This window comes from Sarcophilus harrisii, chromosome 2 (assembly GCF_902635505.1).
Source record: "Sarcophilus harrisii chromosome 2, mSarHar1.11, whole genome shotgun sequence".
NCBI lineage: Eukaryota > Metazoa > Chordata > Mammalia > Dasyuromorphia > Dasyuridae > Sarcophilus > Sarcophilus harrisii.
Genome location: NC_045427.1, coordinates 410,164,735 through 410,191,536, shown reverse-complemented (window position 1 = coordinate 410,191,536; position 26,802 = coordinate 410,164,735). Strand labels below are relative to the sequence as shown.

The window sequence follows — 26,802 nt, the reverse complement described above, 5'->3', positions numbered from 1 at the left end:
CAAATTTCTCAATTTGCCAAGAACCAGTCCTAGATAGGAAACACTTTTAAAAAATTTTTTGTCACTAGTCATTATAGAAGTGGAAATTCTCCTCAGCCCATTTCAGAATCAAGCTTATCCAACTTGAAACTCTCAGAAAAGAAACTGTCAGTCAGACACATAACTTGACCTTTGTTTGCTTTTCTTACCTATAAAATGAGGATAATAATAGAATTTATTCATAGAGTTCATGCAAAGATTAAATGAGACGATATTTGTGAGGCACTTAGCAGTGTCCAGCATATAGTAGATACAAATCAAGCCTCCACAGACTCAGTTTGTCCCCTCTCCAACGTTTCCAGATCATCAGCATATAAAGTGTGTGTTTTCCAAGGCATGTTCACAGGATCCTGATCCAGTCCCCACTAAACACCAGGCTCAGTAACTTGGCATTCCTCTGTTCTTTTTGTCGTAAACATCCCCACTTCTTTCCACTTTGAACTAGGACGCACAAAAAGACACAGGGAGTCAAGAAAGGTGAGGACTCTCAGACACATCTATCTTTATTTTTTTCTTGTCAGAAAAGTTCAAGAATTACACCAAAAAATACTTCAGTCTTGGCTACCTACTGACAAAAATACGCCACAAAATTATAAATTATTCAGCACTTTGCTGGGGGTCATTTTTTGTTTGTTTGTTTCCCATTTCTAGTGACAGATGAATTTACAGGTGAATCATGATGGGGACAGAAAAATCAGTTGTTAGCTTTTGGCATAACAGTTTCACTATACTATTTTCTCTATGTAGTTGCTGAGTATAATGGTACTGATAGCTTCACCAAACCGTGGCCTCTTCTGTTATACCCTTTCTTAATGGCCTGTTAGAGATGACTGAGAAGCCCTACCTTACATTTCAACCTTGCTAACCTAACTTTTTTTTCCTATAATGAATGCCCTATTTATGGCACGTGGGCTTGACTGTGGTCTGCCCAGGACAAATTAGCAGATGGGAGGCTTAGCAGAATAACAGGTCAATAATAGTATCTAGTCCCCAGGATACATATGTGCAAAATCTGGCCTTGATGTGGAATGAATACTGCAAACAGAAAGAAGCCAGGCTTAAGAATCTGTAGCAAGGGCTCTTTAGAGAATAACTAAGGGGACAAAAACTTCAATTCACTCAGAGAAGAGATCAGTTTATATGACAAGCCACAAAGTCTTCCCACAACTGGATAAGTGGGTAAGCTTTTCCCAGTCACTAACTCAAGTTAAAAATACTCCCACTATCACCCTTAACTTTCTTCTTCAAGTTACCTCCCCCGGCCCTGTGTTTTATATGAGCAGAGAGGCCAGGCCCATCCAGGCCTAGACAGAAGATTACAGATCACCTTAGCACACACATGGCATGAAGAATTCCCCCCTGCCTCCCAAACCCTTTCCCCCACACACATTGGAAAATTGGCTTTGTAGCCATTCTCCTGAACCTGCCCAGGACATGGCCATATTCTCTTCCTCAACTGGACCTTAGGAGATCCTTCCATTTCTCTCAGCGTCACTGGGATTGGGTCAGGGTTCTGGGAGAGTGACTTGTTTTTATTTCATTTTGTGTTTTTTTGTTTGTTTTTTCCCTAACAAATAGTAAGCAATATTTTGAAAAATATTTTACATTGTAACAATCAACACCAAACATGCCTTTTTACAAGAGCTCAACTCAGTTAGTTACAAATCAACAAGAATAACAATGGACCAAAGTAAATATCGATTCAAACTCCTCCTGTGTGTTCATCATTTAGGCTTACTCCTCTCTCTCCGTGGAACCCTGGGTTCCCCAGTGTTGTCAGGTACCTGGAGCATGGGTTTTGCCAAACCCCTGTTCCCTCCCCCCTCCCCCCTCCCTTTCCCTTCTCTTTCCCCCATTGGTGGGCATCTTTAATGGCCATCCGTCTTCACAGCCTTTGATTCGTGGCTTATAGGTCCTGCTGCCGAGAGCCAGGGTGCGATGGCCCTGGAGCTGGTCTGCTTGGCCACGCTGTAGTGGCTTATGACGGTGTAGAACCGGCCCCGGGAGCTGGAGTCCTGTGCTGAGTAATAAGCATCCAGGGAGGTTGGGATGCAGCGCTTATGCTGAATGAGAAAGAGAAAGAAACACAGACATAACAACAGAGGATTTCTCATCCAGGACTCGGACCCTCTTGTGCCCAACCCATTTACCTTATTTAGACACAAAGGGAGACAGAGCTATACCATGACACCCAATTAAATGCCCGATTAGCTCAGGCAATGCCTTTGGCTGGTGTTCCTTACCTTATAAACGAATCCATCTGGGCAGCTATGGTCATAGGTGAAAGCCTTGTAAACCACCAGAAATACAATGCAAGCGAGAAATGCCAGAGCCAGGCTGACCAGAATAGTGACCTATGAGAGAAATGGGCTGTTAGTCTCATGGAGGGAATAGATACATCAAAAGAAGCTCACAATTAAATGTCATGTTTGCATTCTCACTGGATTGGTAAGAAGGCTGGGAAGTATGGGAAAGAAGGAGAAGGACTGGACTGAAATAAAGAATCCTGCCTTTATATCCTTCCTGCACTGCTGACTTGCAGTAAGACTCTGGGCAAAAAAACTCAGGCTCCTCCTTTGTAAAATGAAGGCATTTAATGAGATAATTTTGAATATTCCTTCCAGTTTGGGTATATTTTCTAGGATGTCTCCTAACTCCTTTAATCTTTATTCTGTGTTCCAAAGCTCCTTTCAATTTGGCCATTCTATGGCATAAGGTTTGTAAAGAATGATTATTAATAACCAATACCTTGGAAGGATTCAGAGGTTTTCTCCTTTTTCTAAATTCCTCATTTTAAAAAGCTCAGTTTTCCAAAGGATATTACTGATAATGAGATGGCATTAACTCTTCTGATTTTAGTCAGACCCTCCCAACCTGGCAAGAAATTTAATCTAGGATGGGGAAGGCCATCCTGTTCTGCTCAGGAACTGGTGGGGTATACAGTCTTTGAACTGAGCCTAAAGTTATGGGTAGCCTGGTGTAGAGATACTTTCTCAATAGAAGAGATACTCAACCCTTCATTTTAATAAAGCCCACTTCTGATAATTTAATTAGATCTGATTGCTCTTTGATGAACCACCTACTGTTTTGAAAGATGTATAAACTGTGAGTTCATCACCATAAAAGTCTTTGGTCTAAGAGACACAGCCAAATGACCATCTTTTTATTAATAACCTGCTGGCCTTATTAATAAAATTAAATTACCCAGAAACTATGTCTCTCAAATCCTTTTAAACACCATAGTTACTAAGGTCCCTCTCAGCCCTGACATTCCATGGTCAAGTTTTTGATATTCTTTTGTGATCTGATGATATGAGTACAGTTTTACATTATAATTAGAGCAGAGCTGACTATGATTTATCTGTCAAACTCTATCCAATTCTTTGCCACTGCCTGCCATGCCTCTGTAGCCCTTATATTCCCACCAAAAGAGCTTCCATGTTTTAAAAAGGAGACCTTTTACTTTGCTACCCCTTAACAAACCTCAATGGAGACAGTAAAAACAACTGACTAAGCAAAAATCAGGATTTTAAAAGGATGAGTAATATAATCCTGATGTAATAAGGAAACCAAAAATGGTCCTCCTTCCTACCCATCATAATGGAATAAATTGTTTACTTTTATGAAGGCTAATGGGAGTAGCATATAGGAGTCAGGAAGAGAAAGAGCATTGAAATGATAGTCATGGGGTCCTGACCTTGAAAAGTCTCTGGAGAGCATTTAGTGAAAAATCTTCATTTCAAAGATAGGAGAATCAGGCCCAGAAAAAGGAAGTGATTTGTTCAAGGTCGCAGATAGGAGGCAGGCCCAGGATTTGAATCTATGGAAAACTGCAAGTCCAATAAAGTGCTAAAGGGCATAAGGGCAACAAGACAGAAGACATGGCAAAACATTTTATGCCATAAAATTCACCATGATATTTCTGCTGTTTATTCATTTTAGTTATGTCGAACTCTTCATGATCCACATGGCAGGGTTTTCTTGGCATCTGAAGTGATTTGCATTTTCTTCTCCAGTTCATTTTACAGATGAGAAAACTGAGGTAAACAGAGTTAAGTGACTCACCTAGAGTCACACAGCTAGAACGTGTCATAGGCCAGATTTGATGATGTCTTCCTGACTCCAGGCCAGACATGTTACCTATGGCGCCACATGACTGCCCTTATGATATTCAACACTGCTCAAACTCAAGGACTACTTTATACTTCCAGAGAAAAAATTATAATTTTCATTTTTAAAAGAATTAAGGTTTAAAAGTGTTTTCCTCAAAATAAGTCTGTGAGATGGGCAGGACAGGTATTATAGTAACCATTTTACTAATGTAAACTGAGGGGGAGAGAGATAAAATGACTGGTCTGCAATCACCCAGCTGGTTAATATCAAATCCAAGATTAAACCTTGGTAATTCCAGCTCCAGGTCCATTTTTTTTCCTAAACTGGGTTGTCTCTACTATATGTGTGTACACTGGGTATAGACAATTTGAAGAGAGCAAGTCCCTGAAGGGGACTAAAGAATTGGAGGGAAAAAATAACATCTACTCAGACGGTTTTACTGATTGTAATATGATTCAGGGTAATATGATGCAATGTGATAAATATCTATCAAATGCCTCCTATGTGCCAGGCACTGTGTTAAGTGCTAGAGATATGAATTTTTTAATGTTCTATTAAAGTTCTAAATCTTGTAATCTACATAAGACCCGAGTTGGGATTATTTAACCTCTATACTTGGTAAGAGAAGAAACTTAATTATGAGTTTATTAGGTAATATTACAAGTTGTTGCTGAGTAAAATGGGAAGTTGTTGACATTTATTAAAGAGCACCAGATGCTGCTTATAAAGTTAAGGCTCCAAGCCTGATTCTACTACTAACTAGTTCTTTGACTTTGGAAAAGTCTCTTCTCTTCTGTGAGCTGCATTTGTAAAATGGGAGGAATGGAGGAGACAATATTTAAGAACTGTAGTTTTTAAGGTACAGTACAGTAGAAAGAGTGGTACATTTGTAATTAGAAAAGGGCTAGCTTCCAAATCCTACCTTGTTAGCTACATGGTCTTGGTGATCTCACTAAGCCTCAGTGTTCTTATTTGTAAAATGGGGTGGGGATAGCAAGTATAGTAACCACTTTTCCAAGCTGTGTTGTGATGATTTAATGAGACAATGTTTGTAATTTACTTTGTAAAACTTAAAAAAAGAGTCTTTGAAAAGTAAATGAAGCATTTGTTCAGAGAAAGAAATAAAGCATTTTCTCACTTCGGAAAATGGTGTAAAGAAAGGACTTCAGAAAAATCTCTATTTCTAAACTTTGAGATGAACTTGTTAATATCTAAAATAACTTTAGATAATATTTGCTCACATTGCTAGATGAAAACTCTCTATGCTTTTGTTAAAGAGTCATCTGTATAAATGAGCTAGCTCCTTGTCTATAGAAGTAAATAAGTGGTTGTGTGTCTATCTGTGCAAGTGTTTGTGGTGTACATTTCTTATAAAACCAGACTTGCTCATCAAGTCACCTACTTTATAAAATCTTATATCACAACCCACAATCTCATTTGCTGCTTTTCCATTCCCAATCAGAGGCAGCTCCTGGACACTTTCATGCCACTCCTATATTTTTTGTCTCTTTGGAAATTTAGTTTTTCACTCTCTGTTTCCATGGAAAATTTGCATAAATGAAATGATCTTTTTTTCTTTTTAAAGTTTCTGGTGTAATTCTAGGGTCCTTTGTGATGAAATTGTGGCAGGAAGAAGCCTAATGACAAACTTTTTTTCTGCATTCTTGCCTCATTTGATTTCCATGATTTCTTAAATCTAAGAAAAATTCATTCCCTAGCCATGGTGCTGATTGGTCTTACTATTACTAAATATTCCCTTCCCCTGACCATGGTGCTAATGTAGATTGCTAATGGAGAAGACGCTTAAAAACTTCAATACATTACAGAAATAAGGAGGAGAAGGATCTCCATTTAAAAAAATTCAGGTACACCATCTGAGGAGAGTAAGGGGTTTCAGTTTTTCCCCAATTATCTCCTAACAGTGCTTGACATATAGCAGGTAATTAATAAATACTTGTCAATTGAGTGAGTAGCATAATATCATTGTGCTCCATCTGCTTAGCTGAAATTAGATGATAGGATTGAGAGTCTGAAGATTCTTTAAAGATCATCTAGGTCAATACTCTTACTTTGCAGCTGAGACAACTGAAATGCAAAAAGGTAAAGAGATTTGATTTCAAAGTCACACAGAAAGTAATAGAAATAGAATTTGAACCCAGAGCTTCTGAAGAGGATTTACATGACAATTCAGGCCTTCAACTGGAAAAGAGAGTAGGGGGAAATTTAGAGGAAATAAAGTGCTTGTTTGATCATATATTTAGAATGCCTGGATTTAGATAGGAGGTTTCAGCTGTGGAACAAGATAGTAATATAATCTGTTTAGGAGTCAATAGTACCCTATCCTTTCATATTATCCTATGAAAGGATCACAGATCCAGAACTAGAAAAGACCTCAGGAGTCATCTTGTACACTTTAATTCATTTCAAAAATCAGCAAACTATGGTTCAGTGAGGCTGTTTTGCTCAAAATCATTCAAATTGTTAAGTGGCAGAGAAATCATGACTCAAACTCAGGTCCCATAATTTCCAAGTTCAGTGTTCTTTTAATTACACTTCTGCCTCCCATAGAAGTGATGAAATTATGGTAAATACAGAGACTTACAGAGTCTCAGAGAAATGGAATTACTTCCCAGTGAGAATAATATTCATGCCAACAACTAAACTATCCATAATGCTTTAGAGTTTACAAAACACTTAGCATACATTATCTCATTATCTTAGCCTACGGGATCCTCATGAAAAACCTATAAGACTGTCAGTAGAGCATGTATGACCACAATTATCTCCAATTAACAGATAAAGAAAATGAGGCTCCAAGAGGTTAAATGATTTACACAGGATATCCAGAATGTAGCAGAATCAGAATTTTAACCTAGATAATAAATCCAGGGTACTCTCCACTATATCCTGAAAGTCTACTGTGTGAGATGGGAAACTGGAATAGACACTAAGTAACACTTAGTTTATTTTGTTAATATTCCTTTCACTCTACCATACACATACCTATTATTTGACACAAACTACATCCTGTTGTCAAAGAACATCAACTTCTCTGTCTCCTCAAAGGAACTGATTTAACTGGGTTTGTGACAGAATGAACATAGAAGTAAACCAACCAATCTGTCAATAGGATCCTTACTCTAATATCCATGACAGCAATATGAATAGTATCTTATGTGACATGGAAAGTAATTTTCAATCATATTCTTTTATTTTCTTATTGTCTATTCAATGGTTCTCTAAAAAGATAGTAAGTTTTTGTAAATACCTGGTATCACTATATAATATATACACACACTCATACACACACACACACACACACACACACACACACACACATATATATATATATAATATAACATTATAAATGCCTGGCATCATTTCTCTCAAATTAAAGATTGTTGCAGGGCTCTTTAGTGCATTGGCTCACACTCATACAAACCTTCCTTTTTCTTCACTCATTTGCATTTCCATGGAATTTCAACTTTGCAATGTGATGCAATATTAAACTTCAATGTTTAGTTAGATCTAAGATTTCATCTTTGTGAGGATTTCCTCCATCAGTGCATATCACAATCCCTGTATCCTCTCCTCTTATGTTATTCTCTTCTGTCTTTCCATAAATCCTCCATATCCAATACACTAGAGGACTTGCTCTAATGGTTTGCATATTTCATGGATGCCTGTACAATATCCAAGCTAACTGTCAGTGACTCCGCCCTCTTATTACAGGCCTGGCCTATCACATTTTACTATCTTAAATACTCTTGATATCCTTTCTGCCACCCCTCATAGGTAGGCCATCAGTGGAGATACACTGAAGCTAATTATACTTGTTATACTCTTTTCATCATCCTATGTGCAGTTTGTGCAATTGTGATTTTTCTGCTAGTTTTATTTTGTCATTAGAAGCCTTACAGCATCAAGTCGAGAACATTAGCATTTGATGAGCTTTGGTAGAAGTGCACAGCTTGTGATCACTGATGATACATAATTGATGATTATCATGTATGGTGATAAAAAAGATCAATTAGCATTTCTCTAGTGGTTTAAACCTTACAAAATGCCTTCTTTGTAACAACCCAATGAAGCAGTATGGTGCAGGTGTTCTTATCATTTTCATTAGAAATTAAGGTTTAGAGAGGTCAAGTGATTTGCCCAGGGTCACCTCCAATCCAATGATGTCTCCACTATTTTATGATACTGATGTAATTTCTTCTGAGATAATATGTCATAAATTTTGCTGAAACCCAGGAGAAAAAATCAGAATAGGAAAGTAAGAGAAAAGATACAGCCATATTCTGCCAATCCTTGAACAAAGACATAGTGCTCTAGTTATTACAGAAAATATGATGCTTCATTAGCATTCAAATAGTCAAGAATCTCAATTCAGTAATATCCAATAAACCTCAACTTTCTTATGAATAACATGAACCTTGGAAATCTCAAAGCAATAAAAACATTCACATAGGGGAAACAAAATTTGTAAAGATCTCAAACATAGATGCATGACAGACATTAATCTTTTGTAAGTGGCAGCAGAATGAGGACTTATGGGAGGAAGAATTAACATTACACATTCCCCAAACAGAATCTTAAAGGCATGCATAGGGATAAAGAACTACAAGAAAGCTTGATAAAAGCCCAGTCTTCTGAAATTAAAAAGCCTGAAATGTCCTTTAATAATTTTTTTTTCTTTTTTCTTTCCTATTCCCTAAGAATAAACCTTAAAAATTATGTAGTCATAGAATTCCTAAGTGGCAAGGGATTTCAATGATCAATTAGGCAAATCATTACCAAATAGGACAATTAGTGTCTGTAAAATTCTTGATAAGTGGTGATCCTTCTCTTCAGTGAAAGATCTCTAGTAAGACAAATGCATTATTTCCAAGGACCAGTGCTTTTTATTTCTTTATCACTATAATTATTAAGAAGTATTTCTTTACATTAAATCTAAATATGCCATATTATAACTTCTATCCATGACCACTAATCCTAGATCCAACAATTAAACTTTGTCTTTTCTTCTGGACCCAGAATCATGATGGAACCCAGAAAAAGAAATCTGATTCCTCTTCCCCATCATATCTTTCCAAATAATTAAAAAATATTGCTCTAATTTTTCTTGCCTCTAGGCTAAACAACATTAGCATCTTCAAGTATCCTTAAAATTATGGATTCAACTTCTCTCCCCGTTCTAGTTACCTTTTTAAAAAACACATTTTAGTTTGATTCCTTCAGAAAGGCTTAAATTATTAATATATCTCCTCATACCACACCACATCAATTGTGATAAATAGCACTGTTATTTCTGGACGTGTCTATATTAGCAAAACAGATAGCTTAGATAAAATAAACCTCCATAAAATAGGGATAATACTTGCACTACATGTTTTAAAAAGTTGTTATGGGCAGAGCAAGTTATAAAACTTAAAACAACATATACATGTGAGTTATCTTCTTTATTAGTAACAGAAAAGGATTTGAAATGCAAATCACAATCATCATCCTCATTAACATTATTCAGCAACTCCACAGATCAGAAATACCAAACAGAATGTCTGAAATGTCTGTCTGAACAAAATGTCAGAGGAGCTATCTCTTATGGTCCCATCTAAGCTATCTATATGACCTTGAATAAATGACTCAAACTTCCTGGGCCTCATTTTTCTCCAATGTGGACAAAAGAGGTTGTATTAGATAATCACTAAGATTCCTTCCAGCTCTATAACCTGTGATGCTACATAGCCACACATGGCTAGAAACCATTTATATTACCTTCTCATTGATTTCAGCTCTTTTGAATACCAGAATGGGAGACTTAATAGTTGTTTCTACTGAACATTTTGCATCTCTTTGCCAGAATAATTTTCATTTTATAGTGCTCTTCCTTTGCTACTCTATAAATAATATTAAGACAGATATGATGTGTGGCTTAATTAGGAGGAAACAGAAGCAGCATTTATTAATAGTCTACTATGTGCCAGGTATTACTCTTTACAAATACTTTCTCATTTGATCTTCACAACAATCCTGAGAGTTAGGTGACATTATTATCACCATTTTACAGATAAGGACACTGAGGTCAGGAGAGATTAAGTGACTTATCCATATAGCTAGAAGATGTCTGAGGCTGGATTCAAACTCAGTTCTTCCTACATCCTACCACCACCACTACCAATACCACTGCTACTCGCCATCACTCTATCACTCCCCTCCTTAACCTGCTACAATTTAGGCTATTATTTCTGGAAAGGGCTTTGCTATTTCAGTTTGTCCTGGGTCAAATCTGGGCACATACAAGAAGTCTTAATTACTTCATTCCTTAGTAGAAAGAATATTGGATCTGGAGTCAGAGGAGCTGAGTTTACATCCTAACAAGGCAGTATAATTAGTAACATTTCCAATAGAGAGCAGTTAGATGATAAAGATCTGAGCCTGGTAACATAGTTTGTTAGATATAGTTAGAACCAGAACCTAAGTGTCCTGATTTCAAAACCAGTTCTCTTTCTCCTATGCCACAAAATTTATACTCTTAGAAGCAGGACCCTCTGAAGTCAGGAAAACCTGAGTTCAAATCTGGCCTCAAACATTTAATACTTCCTAGTTGTGAGACCCTAGGCAAGTCACTTAACCCCAATTGCCTCAGCAAAAAGAAGTAGAAGAAGAAGCCTATATTTTGCTGCTCAATAGGTGGGAGGGAGTGTGGAGGAAAGAAGAGATCTTGCAACTGAAAAATAAAATAAAACAAAATATGTTTTAAAAAAGCAGGGCCCTACAAGTCATAAAATTTTAAGGAGAGCCCTTAATTTAAAGCAAAGTTGGAAGGGACCTCGGGTCACCTAGTCTAACTGGTTTCCAAGTCATGACTATTCTACCACTGATAAATAAAAAAGATGATTCTAAAGTTGCAAATTCACATCATTAGAGGGATGACAGTATCCTTGACAGAGATGGGACCCTTCAAGATGGGAATTTTGAAATAATGATAATCAGTTCTCTTTTGGCCATGTTTTTTTGACATGCCTACTTATATAGCATCCAGGGCAAAATGTCCAATAGTGTATCGATGATTTAGGACTAACGTTCAAGATAAAGGATGGAGCTAGATATAAATCTGAAAGTCATTTATCTAGTGATAATAATTAAATCCAAGGTAAGGAAGTCACTAAAAGAGAAAAGGACCCATGAAAGAACTTTGTATTACACTCAACATTAGGAGTCTGGCCATGGACACATCCAGCAAAACACACAGAGAAATGAGAAGGAGGAAGAGAAAGAGGGAGAAGAGAATTTAAGATTTAAAAATAAATATTATCATATTTTATTCTTTAAACAATCCTAGAGGATAAATAATCTTGTTTATTCCATTTCACAGATGAAGAAACTGAAGCAAAAAGAGGTTTAAATGACTTGCCCAAGATCACATAGCTAATGAATGTCTCAGGCTAGATTTAAATTCAGGTCTTCCTGACAGTGTTCTATCCATTATGCCTAGCTGAAAAGTTGCCAGAAGGTAAAAAGAAAGTTAAGAAAGAACAATGTTCCAAAACCTCAAACAGGATACAGTGTGTAGTACTTAACACTACTGTGTCAAATGCTGCAGAGGGGTTAAGAAGAATGTGGACTGAAGAATGTGGCCATCAGATTTGGCAATTAAGAGAACAAGAGAAACTTTGGAGATAACAATTTCAGTTGAGTGATAATGTCAGTAATGTGAGGAGGGAGAGTGAAGGCACCTAGAATAAACATCTTTTTTTTCAAGTAGCTTGTCTAAGAAAGAAAGGAGAGCTACAGAATAATAGCTTAAGGATCTAGTAAAGTTTTTTTTAAAGGATAGAAACTTGGGTATGTTTACAAGGCATGAAGAAAGAAAACACCTAGCAACAGGGAATGAGATTTAGAAAACAGGGAGATAAGGAATGGACTTGGCCAAAAGAAGGACTACCTCTTCATCAGAGTCAAGAAAAAAATTGAGGATGATGTTGAGAAATTTAGAGAGGTAAAGGAGGAGAGGAGAAAAAGAGCATTGCAACTGGCTTCTATTTTCTCAGTGAAGTATGAGGCAAGGTCTTCAAAATGTCTTGGTTAGGCTTGAGTTACCAACAGCTACACCTAACACTCTATCATCCAACCTTTTCATTCAGTGTCCTGCCTGAAAGGCTCTCTCTCTTTACCATCCCTTGTAATGGGCTGAGGTTTGAGTTGATGCACTGAGGTCCCAAGTACGTGAGGCTAAATAGTAATTGAACTATACCCTATTAATATACATGATTGGATAAAGAATGACCCCTGCCCACTCTCTGTGCAGGTCCTGATGTGTTGTAGAGGAAATGATGATTTTGGTGGGTGGAAGGAGACAGAGAGACAGGAAGAGAAGCTGGGAGAGATTGAGCCTGGGTTCCATACTCCCAGCTGCTAGTCGTGTGGCTTCTGGTCTAGCTAGCTTCTTGACTCAGCTGCACACACTGCTATTGCCAATTCCCTTCCACCTCCACTCTTTCTTCACTGAGAATAAAGACTGACGATTTTCCCCTAAACTGAATTCCTGACTCCGGCTGATTTTAAAATACGCGGTCTTCACAATCCCTTCTTTGGCTCCCTGTTCTTTATCAAGATTCAATGCAAGTCTCATCTTTTGCAGGGGGGTTTCTCTTGTTTACTCCCTTCTCATCCTCACCAATGCCTTTTCTTTGATATCATTTTTCAAATACACTGTATAGATTTTATATATACATATATACATACATTTCCATATAGTCTCTGTCATTAGGATGAAAGCTCATTTAAAATTTTTGCCTTTGTTTGTATCCTCGGTACTTAGTACCATGCCTGATATATAGTAAGCACTTTAAAAAATGCTTGTTGACAGACTGATGGAAGTTACTTGTTCCCAGTTCACTAAACTAACAAATCATTCTCACTACTCTGTGAGTCAATTTTATCATCTCTGATAAGAAAAGGTTGAACTAACTTGTTTCTAAGATTCCTTCTAGTTCTAAAACTTATGTCACATTTTTAAATGTATGTATGTGTGTTTTGCCTTTTTAACCAGAGTTTAGACACCCACAGGGAAGAGACAATATCTTTTGCTTCTTTTATATATCCAAAGGGATGATAGAGCTTATAGTGTGAAGTGCACAACAATTCAATTCAGCCAACATTTATTAAGTATATACTATGGATAACATATTATATCTTGGGTAATGGGAACAAATAGGCCAGGCCCTCAAGGAGATAACAATTTTATAGATGAAAATACAAAAATATACCAAATATAAATAACCAATGCAAATAACTACAATACAAGGAAGAATGAAAATGTATAAAGGAGAAGTCTAACCAAGCAAAATACTATGGAAACTTTCAGGAAAAGACTGATTTCTTCTTGGAGGGGTGGGAGAGTGAACAGGGAAGCATGAAAATATGGGATTATCAGGAAAGTTTTTATAAAGTCTTTTACACTGGAGCTAGACCTTGATGGAAGGGAGAGAAACAAAATAAGATGGGATGGGGGGAAAGGGATAGAAGACAAAGGAGGGAAGGATTCCAGTTCATGTGTTTGGAACATCATGAGCAAAGGAATAAAGAAAATGATAGATGCCAGAGAATGAATGAGTCTAAATAGAACATAAAATATATAAGTAGAATGTTTAAAAAGTGGAGGCTTAACAAATGTGCTGGATTCACGGAAAAGCACCTTGGCTAATAGAATCTGAGAAATTTCAAGATGAATTCTATTCCTAAGGTACACTGAAAGCATTCCTGGTATTTTCATCTTGGACTCTCAACTAGCTTCCATTGGAGCATGGGAAATGAACACATTTAAGGTTAAAGTTACCATAGGCTAACTCAAGAAGAAAATACAAGGGGAATCTCAGCCTTTAGAATTTTATCTGAAAATTTATAGTCAAGATAATATCCCTTAAGTAATGTAAAACTGGTTTAGCATGACAGATCTGGTTAGATCATTAGTAATAAAAATATTGTTTGCTACTTATTTCTTATGTCCAATAAATCCATGTAGTCACAATCTTCTCACTCTTTCAGATTCTTTGTACATGTCTTTGTTTTCCCTAAAAAACCTACAGAGGACCTATCCTCTACCAAAAATACCATCTTCTGGATCTTTTAAATATGTTTAATAATGTAAACATGTATATATGAAATAAATTATATTTACATGTGTGAAGGTTTATACATGATTCACATGTTATATATTATACACATATTGACATGAATACAAGTTATAGCAAACTGCATTTTACAAGTGAAGAAATTGAGGTGTGAAGAGGTTTACATTTTGGAAAAGTAGTATTCATTCAAACCTGAATTTGAATTTAATTCCTCTGATTAAAACTTCAACCCTTTTCTTTTCAGCTGTCATGTCTCCCTACAGGACTAAGTGGGCCATTGTTGATCCTCATAATCTGTACATGACCAACCATGTTATGCTGGGCCATCTATGTTTTCTTAATCAGCTCATATTACTTTGATCCTATGTCTTTTATGCTGCTAGGTTCATCTAAGTTTTATGTCATCAATGGTAATATGCTGCAGTTTCTGTCATCCAATTAATAAATTAGATCATCCTTCAGTCTGAACTAGGGTACTTTATGAAGCTTCTGGCCAATGTGTGAGGCCACTTTGGCTCTAGCACCAACATATTTCTAATCCAAGGTGATTTCATTTTTAAAAAAATTATGACTGGCATTGAAAACTGTGAGTGAGCTTGATAAAACATGCTCTCCACAGAACTTTTCCTAGTCTATAATTACCCAGGAAGGTTGCATCTCATCTAGTCATATAGAAACCCATGTCTTTGCATCTTAATGGCCCAAATAGATTATTTTAAAATTCAGGTGGAAAACTCACCCCAGACTCTGTGCTTTTATCCAGTTTTTAATTAAAATTACTTTATTCTTTATTCTGTCTACTGGCAAAACTGGCAAAACTCCTTTAGATGAAATATAATTTTTTCCAAAATTATTGTTTAATTTACACTCCAGCTTGGGAGCTCAATAAGTTATTATTCCAAAAGACAAGACAAAGAAGGCAGGTAATTGGATTCTTTTTTGCGTAGTTCCTTGTAGTGGAAATGACAATTAATGTGGAATCAGAAGACCTGTATTCAAATATTTCCTCTGTTTCTCGCTACTGATCTTACTTTGAGCAAATTAATTTCTTTATAGGCTTCAGTTGTTTCCTCTTTAAAATGATGGATTTGGACTATATATTATCTCTTCTGATTCTAAACCCCATGACTCTACGTTACCTATGTTAGAGTGTATAAAGCCCCTAACCTTGCCTTTGGGCAGTATCACCATAACAGAACTATTTTCACTGGTCTCTGAGTACAGATTATATTTTTAAAAAAGATTATACTGTCATAGATATGGACCTATAGAAGGGATCTAAGAGGCTATTTAGTCCAACCTCCTCATTTTACAGATTAGGAACATGAAATCCAGGGAATTAAATGCCCAACAACTCACCCAAGTTCACATAGTTTTTAAGGGACGGAACTGGGCTCTGAGCTTTGGTCCTCTGACTCCAGAGCCAGAGCTTTTTCTTTTGTACCACAATGCTTCGAAGATCTACACAGTGGAGATGATCATGACAATAGGGAGAGTACAAAATATAACAGAAAGAGGAATAGGATTTGACACAAACTCACAGGACCCGAGTTTCAAACCTGTCTCTGCTACTTGCTACCTGTAGACTTCACTTTTCTTGCCCAAACTTTCTTCATCGCTCAAGTGGAGACAATACTCTGCCTAACTTAGGTCATTATGAACAGGAAAATTCTTCAATAAGCCATGTAGCACTGTAGAAATGTGACCTATCACCATTGTTTCATAGACTAAGAAGCTCCTAACTCTACAGAAGGAAGGAACCAGATAATCTGACCTTCTCATTTGAGAAAACTGAGTCCCAGGAAGGTGAGCAGACTTGTCTCAGAGGTAGTAAGAGGCAGATCCAGAGTGGGAATCCAAGTCTTCTGAAGTCAAACCCAGACAAAATTCAATGAACAAAAGTTATGAGCACCAGTAAGAACACAATTAAGGTGTCCTGGCTGCAAGCTGGTCACTTAACATAAGCTAACAATAAATGATGAGAAAAAAGGATGGGTGGACACTTGATAATAAAAGATAGCATTTATATAGCACTTTGAAGCTTACAAAGCTGTAGTTTAAGTTCATTGAAGCTTAATCTTCAAAATACTTTGGCAGCATCCAGTAATTAGGCACATATAAAATCTCATTTGAGTCATATAATAACCCTGTGAGTTACAGATATAATTTATGCCCACTTTACAGATAAGAAAACTGAGATTAATAAAGATTATTTACCCATGGTCCCATTATATCACAATTATAGATTGAATCAAGGCCTTTCTGACTTCCAGGCCAACATAGTCCACTAGGCCTTGGTGATACTCCATATTTTGGCTTTTCTCTTATCAGTCTGAATTGAACAGATTATTGGAGAACAAGATTAGAGTCCAGAAAGGTCAAGATATCATACATAACATCAAAGGCCTGCACTTCTTTGATAATTTAAAGCTTATAAATTGTTTCCCTTGCAATAATTCTAGACAGGAGGTAGCCCAAATTCTGTCTACATTATCATTCTATTTTACACATGAGGAAACCGAGACTTCTAGAAACTGTGTATTTTGTCCAAGTCTCACAGGAAGTAAATAGAAATAGTAGGATTCTAATTCAGGTTCTCTGATCTAAAATTCAGTGCTTTTTTTCCATGAAACCTCCAACCATTCTGAACACTGAATAAATGCAAAACCAGATTCCAAATTGCTCACCAGATAATTAAATTATTTGTGCAATAACCAGACAGACTGATAGTTTGAGTTGGTCTCCATCTTGTAACATCTTTTCTTTCTTGAGTTATTTAGGCAGTAATAGGCTTAGATTTGTTTAGATGCACACAGTGCCAGCTGCAGCCTAAGCAGGAAATCCTTGTGCCAAGGCAAGAACCTTGAATGAAGAACACACAGTTACATTTCCAAGTCTTCATCACTTACTCTGGTTTTAAGAGACAATTTGTGTCTAACAACCTAAAACTGAATTTAAATGAATTTCTCCTATTAATTGAACCCTTTTGCTTTCCTTTGTAGGCTATCAGTAGTAGTTGTGAATGCTTTTCTGGCCCTTGAAATAGCAGATTATAATGTGAAGTTGGGGAAAGCAGTAAAATAATTTCTCTCCCATCTCAGACCAAAATGAGCTGTTATTATTAGGATACTGTTTGGTCAACTCCATACTAACATCAAGCTATTGAAAATCTAATTAAGAAAGTCCAAAATCCGAATCCCAGTGAATACTATTTAATAAATTGTACTTTGAAAGGAAGGGAAAATGAAACATCTGTGGCCTCCAACTTTATGAGTAATAATTTCAATCTCTTCTTTTTTTTGGAACCTCTTTCAGAAGCACATTGTGGAAGAAAGGGATGATCAGAGAATGGAAGCCAAGGGCTTGGAGCCAGGATTTCATTAATAATGGTGAGGGCCTTGGAAGAGAGAAAGTAACATGTATACAATAAATATTATTAAGTGATAAAGTATTTTCAACCTTAAATTTCCATTGTCTTGCCAATAATAAAAAAAAATCATCAAGGATTTAATTACCCTGCTTGTAAAAATAAAAAAAACATACATTTTTTGTGCTACTAGAGGGTCCCAATAACTTGTCAAATTAGTTCCTGAGGTCTAAAAATATTTATGTGGATGGAGCAAAACAAACATAATTGCACACAATTTAAGATAGGGAAATTGAGGCAATAACCCACAGTAGATGAAGTAAGCACAAAATCAAAATGAACAGTTAATCCAATTGATTAAACTGAGACATAAATAAAATCAATTATAATGTATATTATAGTGGAAAGAACACCGTCTTTTCATAGAAGCTGAGTTCAAACTCTGTATTTGATACCTTCTACCTGTGTGATTTGGGCAATTACTTAAACTTGCAGGGATTTAGTCTGCTTATTTATAAAATTAATGAGTTAGGCTAGAGTCTCTGAAATCCCTTCTAAATCTAGATCTATGTTCCAATAATAATATTAGTAGTAATAACAATGATAATGACATTCTTCCAAGTCATGAGAACAATAAGATAGAAGGCTAGACATTTTTTCTGCTCCCTATAATCTCTCAAATCCCTTTAAAACAGACATTATAAACCAAACAAGAAGCAACTTTATTTGGCTCCATGATCTGGAACCCAGAATAGGTTTAAAAAAATAATTCAAATCCATGAACTGCCACTTATGGACCCTGAACTCCTATCTATCCCTCACCTCCCATGTTACCAGCAATGAAGCTACACAAACACAGTCAAGGAGCCAACACAGGCTTCCCCAAAACCCACCCCCATCCCCTTACATTTTATTTCTATCTTCATTCTGGGATTCAGTACCTTTAGCTGTAAAAATTAGGAGAGGAGATTATATGATCTCAAATGTCCTTCCTAGCTCTTAGGCCTTTGATCCAATGATCCAACTGGCATATATGCCTCAAACTACATTAGATCCAGGACAAGCCCTCCAGGGGCAGTCTAGTCAAGAAGTTAACACACATCAACAACCAGCATGATAAAGTGAAAAATGGGCTGGAGTAGGTTAGAAAGCCTGGTTTTGAAACTCCCTATCCTGCTACTTCTTACCTAGATAATTTGGGGCAAATTGTTTTTCCTTTTTAGAACAGTTTGCACATTCATAAAATGAGGCAGCTGGACCAGAAGTCCTCTGAGATCTCTTCTAGATGATGTAGATCTTTGATTCTATCATTTCATGAAATACTAATCCAAAATAATATGAAAACTGACAAAGCAAGCAGTTTTGGCCTACAAGTGCTAGAACGATTCAGAGATGAGAAGGATCAATGGAAGCCAATATCAAAGAAGAAAATGTGAAGAGTGAGGGCCGTGTGAGTGTCATATGAGGGCCAACGAGTTAGTTTTTGTTTCTTTATACAGATTTGATGTCCAACACTTATCAACCCACTTCTTGCACTTCTTGCCAACTGGCACAAATTTTTAATACTAGAAGGACTGTTGCTTATGAATTGTAAGTTTTAATGTTGAAAGTATGTGACCATGTATAGGCCAAAAATTTTGATTTCTCATACTTGTTACATTTTTATGGCCCAACTCAACACCTTCTACATACATCTCTTTTCTCCTTCCCTTTCCTTTCAAAATTCTAGACTCACATGGACTGAATTCAAACGTGGGAATCTGACTCTAAGAGGGTGATTTTCTTTCTCTGGCTCACTACCTCTCTTTGTAATTATTTTTTTAGTTACTGAAGTAAATATTTTAGTATAACAGCTCATGTCTGTTTCCCACAATGTGGGTAAAAAAAGTTCTTATCTCCCATATAAACATTGTCCAAAAATTTTAAAAAAAGATGTGAAGGAATTCATACCAACTAAAACTTGCTTCTGAAAACCTTTCTATATTCTAGTGTGAGTCCCTTTTTCCCTACAGAGACCTATACAGGTGTCTCTTCCCCCCATGATTCATATCATCCTACAGTTTCCATTCCCCCTGGTTATTTAACAGACTTGGGGTCTCTTCTTTTTATCTCCTGAAAGCTCCCCTGGTCCCCTTCCTCACACAGTTGTTATAGGGAAATAACTGTATATGCCTAAAAGAAAGCATGACATAAAGAAAACAGAAATGACTTATCTCTGCAGATCTGACTAGGGCCCAATCCTACTATTTATGAAAGCGTGTTGTTCAGAAACCCCAGGTAGGTACAGTGTCTTCAACTGTAGGAGTAAAATGAATCAACCAACCATCCCCTTGTTACATTTGCTTCTCCTGGTCCCTTCTCCATCATACTCTAGGATGCTTTTCTTTCTCCTGGGCTGTGCCTCCCGAATACAAACTAGAGTTTATAAGAGATGCAGTCTCTTCACTCCCTTATTTTCCCTGACAGACAATCAAGTACTTTTTGACACCAACTATGTCAGGAGAGACAGGATTTATCAGTCAGGCTACTGATACCTCACTTCTCTGTCAGTTAAGCCCTTATTTTGATTTTTCTTTAAATCCTGGACCTTTCCAGAAAAAAAAAATTCTGTAAAGTGATAATAACCCTTATATCTCGTATCTTAAAGGATTTGGGGAAAGAAGTACCTTGCAAACATTAAGGAACTATATTAATGTAAACTCTGATTAGTATTATTATTTATGTCTTCGGTATACAAGGAAATAATCTTAAATAATAATATCCTGTACTCTGAAGGCACCCTAAACTGGCTGGACAGCATGGCTGTGGTATCAGATAATCTAGATTCAAGTCTCAACTCTGCTAATCCTGTTTGATATTTATCTCTATGCCTCTGTTTTCTAAACTGTAAAATGGAGCAGTCAGACTAAATGCTATGTAAGTTTGCTTCCATCTCAGATTCCTAGGATCTAATCCTCTGGAGCTTCTCATGTGTGAATTTTTGAAGGCTTTGCCAATGAAGCCTAAATTCTCATGTGTCTAGAAAAAAGCATGAGCCCATTGCCAGACTGAATTCCTGTCCTCTGAGAAGTGTAAGAAAAGATTCATCTTCCATGGAACACATTTTTCTGACTAAGGTAATTTATGACACCATAAACTCTGTATTAGAGAAGTTGAAGTTAATTGGCACCAGTGGAGGGAGTGACTACAACAACTACTTCACAAGATCCTGAAGTATTATGGTAAATGAAAAGTGAAGTTTATATATAACAGTGCTTAGGCTATCTAAATTTATTGTGAAGAAAATTAAATGATAAAGGAATAAGTCAATGAAGTGCTTCAATTGTCTAATTTTGAACATTTAAACATATTTCATCAATTTTTAATTTTCAATTCTTCAGAGACTGTTGTGCTCTATATCTCATATCCATAAAGTATGAATGGAATATTAATAATTTTTTTAAGACTGGGCCTCCCTATCTTTTCTAGCCTGAAAGTACAGGGGCTGTTAAGATGCCCATCTAATTAGCATGGGAGCTTTAACATGCTCCATTTCTTATTTAAGCAGATTGCTCCTTCTTAGATGATAGTGGTCCCTCCTGGGGTCTCTGGAAGCTCACCATGTTAAGGCCAACCTTAATGTAAGCACAGAATGATTTTATTCATTTAATTCAGAAGGTCTAGTAGCCTCAGCCTCCTCAGGAACAAATCAAAACACTGGTATTAAAAAGATGGTTCTTTGTTTTTGAGAAGAGCTTTACAATTCACTAAAGAAAAATACAGCCTGCTCTGCAGCTCCTAATTAACACTAAGTCCAATTCATTGTCTACTTGCATTATCTATGCTGATAGATAAACTCTATAATCTATACATCCAACTCCATATGAGAATCTGAGTAATGGACATTTTTCATCCACTTAGTCTTTCCTGTGTGTAAAAAAGTAAGCAAAATAAAAAAAAATACAACTTCTGAGCCTTCAAAAAATTGAAAATAACCATCATAAAGAGAGCAATAAAGAAGTATATGGTGAGAATGAACAGATTGTACATATATAATTGATGAGAATTTTCAAAGAATAGGAGCTTAAGAATGTCACAAGAAAAGAGGATGTACTAGATATGTGATAAGGATGAAGCAGGACAGATAAACAAACTTGAGAGCTTTATAAGAGTTCTAATAATCTCAGAAGAACATAAAGGGAGCTTTCAGCATATTAGATAGCTCCCCTGTGTTGAATTGAAGAAAAAATATAAACATATGTGTCACAGAGGATAGGTAGGCATGGATTAGTTCTGGTCTGCATCACTGGAGACAGGATCCAATCAATTATGTCACAGATGTATTTGCATATGTCAATATTATTTGTAAACTTCCAGATTGACTTCAAATTGAGCAGCATCATATGTAAAGAATATTTGGCTTATACAATTGAGTTCAGATCCTAGCTCTGCCACTAACCTGTTGTGTGATCTTGTGGCTCTCTATTTCACATTAAAACAAAATTAAGGATCTGGTCTAGATGATTTCTAAAGCCCTTTATGGTGCTAAAAGCTTCTAAATTTTCTGATTTCAAGAATTACTGTCTCCAGTTATCTTTCAGCAGTTGCTTTGTAACCACTATCTCTGGCTAAAATGATGAAAAACCTTCTCTGTAGTCAAATTTTCCTCTAGCTCAGCAAGAACTTAAAACATGACAAAATAAAGGGCAGCTATAACCAGGCAAAAATGCCACAAAGAGACTTGCCAAGTGAAAGCTAAGGTCAAAGACTCATAACTTACAGCATTTACTCAAAATCCACAAACTGAACCCCCTGTTGTGATTGTAATGTGGGCAGGTTCATGATCTCCATCCACCTCTCCTCCACCCACCCATTCACTCACTTAACCCCTACAACACTAATGCTGTATGTGATATTGGAGGGAAAGAGTCAATTGTAATCTTCCTTCTAGGGTTCCCACTATCCTGGGGTACAATTCATAGTAGAAAGAGCTCAAAATGCTTTATTATCCCTGAGCTGGCTTAATGTTCTGGAGAAATCAGCTAAGGGAGGAGATACAGGGGGACAGATGCATTTTCCTGAGTGAGGCCCTTGGAGTAATATCAGATTGTGTGAACCAGAACATAAAGATTAACATTTGCCCTGACTTTCCCTAAATCTGTATGCTTTTTTCTTCTTTCTTTCATCAGCTGAGAAGTAAAAGAAAATGCTAGTCTATTAATTTGTCTTTGAAGAAAGTAACACATATAATTGTCATAATTATATGATTTTTGAATACATAATGGCCCCAAGTCATTAAAGCTGGTATATTCTATGATCCTTAATATCTAAAAGAGAGAACAAGAATACAAAAATATGACTCAATTTAAGGCATAAATGACATAATTATGAAATTAGAAAATGACAAGAAACTGGAAATGGCAATTGATTGATGATGAGGATAGATGATGAGTAAAATCTAAGGAGATAACCTTTTCTAAAAGAATGACTTTGAATTTGAATTAAAAAAAAGGAATTTCATAAGAATGAATGAGGGAGATATGGCTATATTACAATTCTCTGAAAAAGACATGGCTATTTCTGTAAGTTCAATATATGTGACATAGAAGCTGCAAAAAGCTAATGAGATCTTAGACTACACTGTTGAAGGTAGAGAAGTCAGAAGTATTTTTTTTTCTTTCATCCCTTATTAAAATTCATGGGTGTTGACATAAAAATGAAGTTTCAAATAAAGCTTTTACAATAGATTCCTACAAAACATGGAGCAATTCAAATATATATCTAGACGAGTTGTCATAACTCACGTCTTAGTAATCTACCTTAAAAAAAAAGTGTTAAATTCAGATAAATCTCATAGATATGCAAGGCACCACAAAAAAGGATCATTTAGGGTCAATTGAAAATCAATCACTGACACCCAAAGGAATCTCCAAGATAAACACCAGTGCCCAGAGCCATAGACACTGGGTTCAGATAGACTAAGATTTGATCCTGGAAACCTAATCCCAATGAGTTAATATCTCTCTTTAACTGATTGCCCCCACCCAAGTATAACAAGACTATGGTGAAATCTGAAGAAACCTTAGAAATAACTCTTCTCTAAATTATCCCAAATGTCAACATCAGGGTCTCTAACTCCTATATAATCACTCCAGGTACAATATGATTCTAGGGTATGGCATAAAATTTATTTCATCCACCACAGATATAAGATAACACAAAGGATTCATATGTGCCCATGAACAAATACAGAAACAAAAGAAAAAAACACAAAAGATTTAATAGACTACTAGGCTTATTAGAATCATATGAGGGACTTCTGAAACGTAAATTCTCCCCATTTATCTTAAATCTATACCATAATAGTAAAATGCACTGGCAAAATACAGATAATCTGGACCTCAACCTCTGGTACATTTGAACAACTACGGAAACAAAAAAGACTCAAATAGCTCATTAAAGTCATTAGTTTTTCCCCCAAAGGTATTTATGTTAAAATCTATTTTTTGCCAACCCTTCAAGATATTTTTGTGAATTGCTAAGACAGTGTTATATCTTCAGTACTCAACATAGTATCAGGCCCAGAGTAGGAGCTTTATAAATGCTTTTTAACGAACTGCAAGTCTAAAGTAAAGTGAGAATATTTGTTCAGGAGTCTCATAAAATGTCTTTACATTCTAGGAAGAACCTATAGAGTCTCATTGACAGTTTTAAATATTTTATATCTCTGTGGTCATGACTATTTTATGGTGGGCTCTGTATTAACTCAGTAAGCTACTAGCACTAGAACTAACTATAGGACTAGGATTAGACTGTGCAAGTCTACCTCCATGCCCATGCCTTGGAATCTCGTCAGTTAATTGGAGATTTATCAAATTGACTGGGGATTTTTCTAATCAGTTTAAAAGAAATCAACAGCAAGAAGACACTGAAAGTCCTGAAGAGAACATTCTCTGAATGGTTTTGTTGTGGTTCCAAGATCTAAAACTTAGTTTGATACACAGAACCTGGAGAGATTTCACCAATGAGTCTCAGTGGCTCACTGAATAGTACACAAAAGAGGTACTTCCTGCCAGAGGGATTTGGTCAAGTTCAGAATAAAGGAAAGGATGGTCCTACTGTTCTCTCTTCTCATCCAGGCACATCTGGAATATTAGATTCATTAGTGTAGACTACATTTTTAAAAATAATATCAGTGAGCTGGGAAGTGTTCAGAGGACAGTGATCAGAATGGTAAGGGAATTAGAAAATAAATGATATGAAAATCAATTGAAGGGACTGGAGGCAGATAGCCAAGAAAAGATTTAAAGAAGAAGGGAGGGAAAGAGAGAAAAAGGGAGAAGACAAAACTACTATCCTTGAATATATGTCAGGTTGGAAAGAGTGTGTTCTAATTGGTCTCAGAAGGCAAAACTGTGGGTAGAGCAGAGAAGAAAATGGCTTTTTATTAAAGGGGAAAATTTTTAACTGGTTGAATTGTCCAAAAGTAGAATGGACTAACAGATGAGTAATCCTCTTTCAAGCAGACACTGGGAATACAGTTTGTTAGAAATTTGTTGAAGAGGATTGTCCGCTTAAGTACAAGTTGTAAAATACGGTTCTTTGGGTCTTCCATTGTGGTGTAGGGGAAAGGAGAACTTTTTGTAAATAAAAGAAATTGGATTCAAATCCTATATGTCACTTATTAGCTATTTTATCTTGTGCAAAGTCCCTCAATCTCCTAAAACTTACATTTTCTCATCTGTAAAACTAGGTAGTTAGACTAAATGGCCACTGAGATTATTTCCAACCATAGAGCTATGCATTTAGGATAGTAAGAGATAAAATGGTCTAAAGGCTTCTTGTATTCTTTTTAAAACTTGTCTTTCAGGTGTGGGTTAAGTATAAAGGTAAGTGTAGTGAGCTCCATCCCAGATACTGAATAAACACATTCACATAGATTGTACCTTCAGTTTGTCATTAAGAGTGAACTGTTCTGAATACTTAGTGCATTTCTGTATTGTTATCAATTCAGGCTGCAATAAAATGCAATTGATTTTTTTGGCCCCATCTTAGTTCTTAAAGAATTATTTCCCTAGATTGCCTTGGGAAATGGAAATGGAAAGAATCTCTTTCATATTTTATTATTGTAACTCAAAGCTAAATAAATGTTTTTTTCTTTGTACAGCTGAACAAAATCTCTCAAGGCATTATGGTCAATCAACACTTACTGCAGTCACTTAGAATCCATGTGACAGTTCCATTGAATATACTTTTTCTGAGAGAGAGCCAGAGGCATATTTTGGAAGTACCCTTTCCAGAATAAAGCACAAATTACAGCATGGCTTAGAGTCCTAGAAAGACTGATTTTGGAGAAGATGGGTACAGAAATAGAGTTAGCTATATGCATGTATTTTTCAGAACAACAAATTGGAATCCTCTCTGGCCTTCACCCATTATCATCCTAGAAGGAATTATAAAAAATTTTTTTCCTCTCTACTTGGGAAAGCTTTCAAACCTGCCTTCTAGGTCTACTTAGTTTCTGAATCTACAGTACAAAGTTGCAGTGTTAATGCTGGGAGAGAACATAAATGTCATGCAACCTCTCTTATCTTCAAATAAGGAAACTCAGTCCTAAAAAATGAAAGTTACTAAATCAATAATACCAAAATCATATACAGATAGTTAATGACAGAGCCCAGGATATAAACTAGGTCTATTGATTCAACCTCCAATCCCCTTTTTAATTGTACCACCCTTTTTCATCAAATTAAAGTATTCACAATATTATGCTAGGTATTGAGGAAATAAAGAACCATACGACATAGTCTCTGTCTTTGAGACATTTATAATTTTGGAAAGAAATACATAACTATATGAAACTCTAAAGTGGAGCAAAATGTACCATTGTTATTTTTATTAATATCTAAAATTAGCTGCTCAGCTATGGAACTCAAATTGTGCTACTTTTATTAACTTTTTTTTTAATACTTCAAGGATCCACAGTTTCATTAGTATGTGTGTTTCACCTATCAACTCATATTTAAAAACTTATATGCTTTAATATTCATTAATTGCTTTGGAAGAAAAAAAATTCATACCACTGAAATCTAACTTGTGATGACCCGGGCCCATACAATCAATCATCTTGGTCAAAGGCCTTAAGAATTACATGAGAACAAACAAGTA

The 26,802-nt window shown here is 36.1% G+C and overlaps 1 protein-coding gene across 1 annotated transcript in view; it reads right to left on the bottom strand.

The window, feature by feature from the left end:
- Positions 1–516: 516 nt before the first annotated feature.
- The window catches only part of NSG2 (neuronal vesicle trafficking associated 2), a 69,070-nt gene continuing 42,784 nt past the window's right edge, over positions 517–26,802 (bottom strand). The window contains exons 4-5 of the mRNA XM_031953678.1: positions 2,283–2,393; positions 517–2,102 (exon numbers count right to left, since the gene is read on the bottom strand). Of these exons, the coding sequence (XP_031809538.1) occupies positions 1,908–2,102; positions 2,283–2,393 (306 nt within the window). The 3' untranslated portion in view covers positions 517–1,907. The remainder of the gene's footprint in view (positions 2,103–2,282; positions 2,394–26,802) is intronic.